We start from the raw sequence: 6,572 nt of genomic DNA, 5'->3' as shown, positions 1-6,572 counted from the left end.
GGCAACACGTAGTATATGTGTACCAAATTTGAGGTGAATAGTTCAAACTGTTTGCGAGCTACAGGTGATTTAAAATCCCGGACAAACGGACAGCCACGTTAGCGTATTATATAAGAAGGTGCTAGAGGCAGCAAGGTCATTTTTCAGAAATTTTTGTTTGCATACTAGACATTATGAGTTTACAACTACCCAGCCTGTATTTTTTTAAATATGTATAATTTGAGCACAAAAGCTTCTGACATTTGTACTTAAACATGAAAGCTTCCATATTCTAACATTGCTCCTTAATCAAGAAATATTGAAATATTACACCACACAGCAACAATTATCCCCTTCAAACACACACAAGAATTAGAAAAAATAGGAAAAAAAACTTACAGGACTTATATGTAGGGCTTAAGAAGTAATTATTGTCACATTAATGGAGGTACAGTAGAGAAAAGCCAAGCAAAATGACACCTTTTATTGGCTAACTAGAAAGATTACAATATGCAAGCTTTCGAGGCAACTCAGGCCCCTTCTTCAGGCAAGATGTTTACATCTTGCCTGAAGAAGGGGCCTGAGTTGCCTCGAAAGCTTGCATATTGTAATCTTTCTAGTTAGCCAATAAAAGGTGTCATTTTGCTTGGCTTTTCTCTACATTCATAATGGCTAACACGGTACAACACCCTAGTACTATGGAGGTACAGTGAAATTCTCACTTGCATGTGCTTGTCAATATCCAACATGTTGGCCCTACCATGATTAAATAGTATAACTGTCTTGCTTGGAATCTTTAGACATCCTCACCTGGAAAAGCTTAGAGCATATATGTCATTAGCAGCTCTCCCGTGTATAATACCGTATTGTACTTCAGATTTGTTCTTGCTCTGCCTTGGAATTCCTTGTAGTGAGTTGGGCCCAGTAAGCATCCTGTGACAAGCCCATACTTCTGACATTTCTAAAGTTAAAAGAGAAGCCACAATAAGTGGGGGGGCTGACCATTGGAAGAAGGTGGCAGTTGAAGGAAAAGTCTGTTAAAAGTTAATTTATTAATCTTAATGATTAATGCTTAATAAAAATATCCATAATAATAAATAAGCAACAACAACACTAATAATACACTAGTAATAATGATAGTAATAATAAATAAAAAATAAACAAATAAATAAATAAATAGCAAAGAAGCCACAAATTTAACCCATGTCCTTCAGCCATGTCCTTCAGAGAAATGTGAATGTACAATATTCTCTTTAGTTTATGAGGCTGGTATCAAGTTTGGAAACTCGTGCTGTGTTCCAAATCCCCATCCCCCCCCCCCCCCCCTTTTGCCAGGTTCTTAGTTGGTAGCTTCTGAGAGCTCATGAGAACTGAGTAGATGTGCTGTGCCGTCCTTCTTAGCCTTCTTGTGGCCATGTTCAGATTGGAGAAGTCTGATAAGTATGATGCTTACTATATATAATACACACCTTCTTTTATGCCTTAGATGTATCCATTCTGACAATTAAAAGAAAGACCATTGTACATATATGGTATAAAGTAAGATGGTTAAGTTATTTTCATTTGAAATTGTTCTTTTAATTGTTGTTTATGGAATGCTATAGGTATAGGTTGTGTTCTTTCAGAGAATGTTGCCATTTTTTTATCCATCTGACCAGTATTACAGCTTGTTCTGTGAGATATGGAAACATTCTGAACATGCACAGGTGACCGTCCAGATGCTAGTCATCCATCAATTGGACACACTGGAGCAGGACCAACCCAGTAAACTACTCAATTTAAGAGATCACTTGAGATATATCACCTGTATTGTTGCTGAAACCTAATGCAGACCCAATACTCTGATCAGAAACAATGCATTGAGTAGCAGATTTTATGCTGCTAGAGTCAGAGCAAGGAGACCTGCTAGAGGTCCTCTGCTCACATTCCCTACACGTCTGACCCTGACCCTAGAGAAGAACAGTGTCCGGCCAAGTACAGCAGTCATAACAACTATCCTAATAAATGTACTCGGGTGCTTTCTTGGCCTGACTTTTCTCCTCAACATAATCCAATCTGACCTGGATTGCACTATGAAGAGACATGAGTTTCTGCCTGAAAATAGCCAGGAAATAGCAGGAATGAGACAACTTCCTACTACAGCATATTCAGAGGCTCATTGGCTTTATGTGACAGCTGTATCAAGCACTGTTTGCCACAAGACACAAAAATGTAAGATACCAAAAGGCCCCATTATGACTGCAGTTTTTTGCAGTTATTATTGTTTACATGTTTCTTTTTTTGCACTTTTTACTCTTATTCTTATTTCTTTTAGTTATTTCAGTAAAGAATGCTGAACAATGAGTGTTTCGTTTATTTTTTAATCAGAGTATATTTTAGATATTTACATATCAAAATAGTAAAGAATGCTGAACAATGAGTGTTTCGTTTATTTTTTAATCAGAGTATATTTTAGATATTTACATATCAAAATAGTTTTTGGGAATGTAAACAATGTTTAGTGTGTTATAGCTCCAGAATACCATGTTATAATCTGTGTCAGTCAATGTATGGAATATGCAAGTTCTCTCCTTTGTGGTGTTTTCTTTGGGTTATTTTTTCTCCTATTGACCAGACTTGCTGGTAAAATTAACCTAGTGTGTGTGGATTATGCTCTGTGCTGGACTGGCACTCCGTCCATAGTTAGTACCAACCTTGTGCTTCATGCTGGCAGAATAGGCTCAGTACTGGATTAAGTAGATTTGATAATAAATGTACAGCATCGTATTTGTAACACATTGTAGTTGTTGAGTGTTTACCGTTCTGATGACCATTTGTAAATATCAGCTGACTTTTTTCTTATTTCTTTGGGTATCATCCTCAACCATTTTTATTATTATATTTTGTATATATTTCAGGTTCCCCATCCTCCTATTCAACTTGAGACTTTTTGCCTGTGGGCCTTGAAAAAAATAAAACACTTCTGTACTTCAGAGACCACAGTGACGGCTTCTAGTTTGAAAAGGCAAAACTTGGCATCAAAATGCATAGAATGTGGCTTCACCATTTATTTTTTCTGGGATGTATTCTAGCATAATCTTTGCATTACCTAGACCAATGACCTGTTGTTTGTATGAAGTTCAACATATTGCCACAATGTCCACAATACTGCATAAAATATTTTTTGAAGTTCTTGTCATGAGATATATGAACTTTAGTACCTTATTCTCTAGATGTACTACTGGTTCCTCTTAACTGCCATCTATTATTTAAACACCTGCTGGACATATAGAAAGCCCCAAATCAGCACACTCTATAGAAAGCCTTGATGTGCTGCAGAAGATACTCATTGGATTGCTGAGCCAATGTTGCCTCCACTTCTAAGCAAGTTATTTCTAAACAGAATCATAGGAAAAACTGAAAAACAGAGAAATAAATTGATAAAATATAAGTTAAACAAATAAATAAATGCTTGGTTTATAATTTTGCTTCTGGAGACAGATAATAGTGGACAGCAATGGATAAATTAGATACTCAGGAAGACCTAACAGCACTTGATGAGCAAATTGATGATGACAAGGTTGGTAATGTTCCTGCTGCTGTTAACCCTGTGGATGAAGAGGTGCAGTCTTTGATTGATGAGAATCCTGAAACAACAGAGGAGCTGGATCTGCATCCAACAGTAACTGAAAATGAAGTACACTCTGAAGTCACAGATGCAACTGAAGAAAAGGCACCAACTGCAGACCTGGGGCCTCCCTTAATGATAAGTAAGACTGTTGAAGAAGAAGAGGAACCCAAAACAGTTAACAAGGAGCATTGGACTGGAGATGTGAAACAAACAGAAGATGATACTCTTCAAATAGAAAGTTGTCCACCTGAGAAAATATTGAGCCCTACTGGTGAAGAAGAAATAGAGGAAATAGAAGAACCAATGACTAAAGAACGTGAAGAACTTCTGGAAAGATACACAATCCTAATGGAAGAGAAAATGAGGGTAACCCAGATGAACAGTGAAATCCAAAATAAACTGGTAAACTACTTCTGCAGTTATCCTGCATATGATACACAAGATAAGAAACAAATAATACCACTGGACCTGAAAAAACAATACTTTGCTTGCACCACCAACATTGAGAATCTAAAAAAACTGCACAAGGAAGCCTTTGAGAGATCTGAAAAACAAGTAGAAAATTTGAGGACAAAACAGGAAAAAATAGCAAATAAGGTGGAAAATCAGTTTAAAGCATTGTCAGTAAAGAAAAAGAATATCCTGGTAGAAGAGCTGAGGACTAGGTTAGGTACAGTAGCCGCTCTAAGGGAGGTGGAAAAGTTTCAAACTAATGAACGGCAGAAGGAAACTGAGATAATCCATGTGAGGCTGGACAATATTAAGATAAAGCACAAGAACAAGAAGCTGTACAACACACTTCGATCCAAAGAAGAAGTGCGAGAAAGAGTACACTTAACTGATTTTGAGCGATTGAAAGAGGAAAGCCTAACCCACGGTGAGAAAATAGACAAGCGAAATGCAGAGGTTCTTGCATTACAAAATAAATTCGCCGATACAATTACAAATCTTACACACATCAGGGAGAAGCTGCTGCACACGGAGAAGAACACTGAGAAGAAAAAAACACATCTTGTTAACTTGGAAGCCATACTTAGTCAAAAGCAAGCCATGATTAGAAAGACAAAGAAAATCAGAGACAACCTATTGGAGGACAATATTGTGCTGGCACAGCAGTGTGAGTTCCTTGGAAATAAAGTACTGCTTGATGATTATGAAAATAAAATGGATGACACTGTGATGTTGAGCCAGAAGCTAGATGCACTAAGACAAAAATATGCTGAATTTAAAATGACATGTCAAGTGGTCAAGAATAGACTAGGCAAGCCCACTTAATAAAAGGGGCTAATCTATTGCAGTTGTATTTTTTTGAATCCAAACATGTTCTGCTGTGTTTATATATAACTTGCTAAACAGAAATTATTAGTGAAAACATACTGAATATGTTTGGGGATTCTCTATACAGTATACGAAGGTGAACTATTACTATGTAGAATTTCATTGCATTACAGTACATGGATTTTTGGAACAGTGCACAATACATCTTTTTCACAAAGCTAAACATACTGTTCAGATATAATGGCTTTCATTGTCAACAGCACTCCAGTGCACTTTTAATGCCAAATAATATTAGCAGGGATCAAATGCATTGCCTAGGTTAGAATAATTTGTAGGTTGTGATCACTAAATAAATACCTCAGGAGAAAAAAATTGTCCCTAAAACAATATTTTACTAACTAAACCCAACATGAGGAGCAACTTTGCATACCTGTGCCAAGTCTTAAAATACTTCACAGTAGCTCATCCCTAATAAAGCACAAATGTGGCCAAACATAGTTTGTGGTCTTCATCCATAAAAATGGGAATCGGTGCAAAATATTCTGAAGATTGATTCAGTGGTGTGGATTTGCATATATGACAAATGCTCAAACACAAATTCAGCTTTATATATTAAATAACTCATTCTCTCCACTGGAGTGCTCAGAGTGAGAGAAAGATGAAGCTTAAGTATTTGAGTTTGTGGTTTGAAGACCAAATACCTTCCAGCTAGACTAGAAATTCTAGCTGTCCAAATCTAATGGGCCCATTATTTTAGAAGTTCCATCTCTTACTTTGTGAGGACAATATTAATTGTAAAATCATTACACAATTTATTGTCTGAATTAAACAAAACACTGCTGGAGATAGTTATGCTCAGGAGTTATTCATTCTTCAAAATAGTTTAAATCACATAGTATCTTTTTTTTTACTTTATTTGCTGCCAAATGTACTTAAAGCTTGACTCATTATATAATATCTTTTTGATATTACTACATTTTTATTTTACTTTTATTTTACTTATTTTAATTTTATTTTGATATTACTAGATTTCCTGTAGTAATTTTGTTATAAATCTAATAATCTTTGAATTAATTTGATTCAAACTTCAATGTGTTCTGTGATGATTTATATCATTTTTTAGAAATGTTCTGACATGTCAGTGTTGTATATAGCTTAAAGTCACACTTTACAATAAAAAAATGTAACATTTCCATTGTTGTTTTGGCTGGGAATATTTTCTGGTCTTACTGTAGTTGTTTTCATGGTTTCAGTTTTTGAAGATAGAAATACATCTTTCCGTCCATCTATTTATTAAACCTGCCTAATCCAATTATAGAATGTCAGAAAACATGAGTTACATTCAAGAAGAGAACTGTGCATGGCTCCAGCCTGTAACCTACTCCATGTGCTTTTGGGATGTGAAGGAGAGAATCAGAATACCTGGAAAATAACCCATGCAAATCTGGGAATAACATAAAAATTGCATAGATACAGTGATGGGCCTGGATTTTAACCTGGTCTCCTGAAGGTATGAGGGGCAATACATGCCAAAACATTGTTACTACTTTTTTTGTTAAATTTATCTTACTTGCCTTTCTAATCCTCTATGTATATTTACTTTTTTAATTCTCCCAACAAATTATGATTCTACATAATATATACATTTAGTGATCACTGTATCTTTAACACAGACAGCCAATCTTGTAGCTGTAACTCAATTATA

General features: G+C 35.6%; 1 protein-coding gene across 1 annotated transcript; it reads left to right on the top strand.

Annotated features, from left to right (window-relative positions):
* The first annotated feature begins 2,956 nt into the window (after positions 1–2,956).
* Positions 2,957–4,864, top strand: LOC114652775 (coiled-coil domain-containing protein 96-like). The gene has a single exon (XM_028803092.2). The coding sequence runs from the start codon at positions 3,476–3,478 to the stop codon at positions 4,862–4,864; it is 1,389 nt and encodes a 462-aa protein (XP_028658925.1). The 5' UTR covers positions 2,957–3,475.
* The last annotated feature ends 1,708 nt before the right edge of the window (positions 4,865–6,572 follow it).

The sequence above is a fragment of the Erpetoichthys calabaricus genome, chromosome 5, assembly GCF_900747795.2.
Source record: "Erpetoichthys calabaricus chromosome 5, fErpCal1.3, whole genome shotgun sequence".
In the NCBI taxonomy this organism is placed as follows: Eukaryota; Metazoa; Chordata; class Cladistia; order Polypteriformes; family Polypteridae; genus Erpetoichthys; species Erpetoichthys calabaricus.
This window is presented reverse-complemented; position numbering and strand designations above follow the sequence as displayed.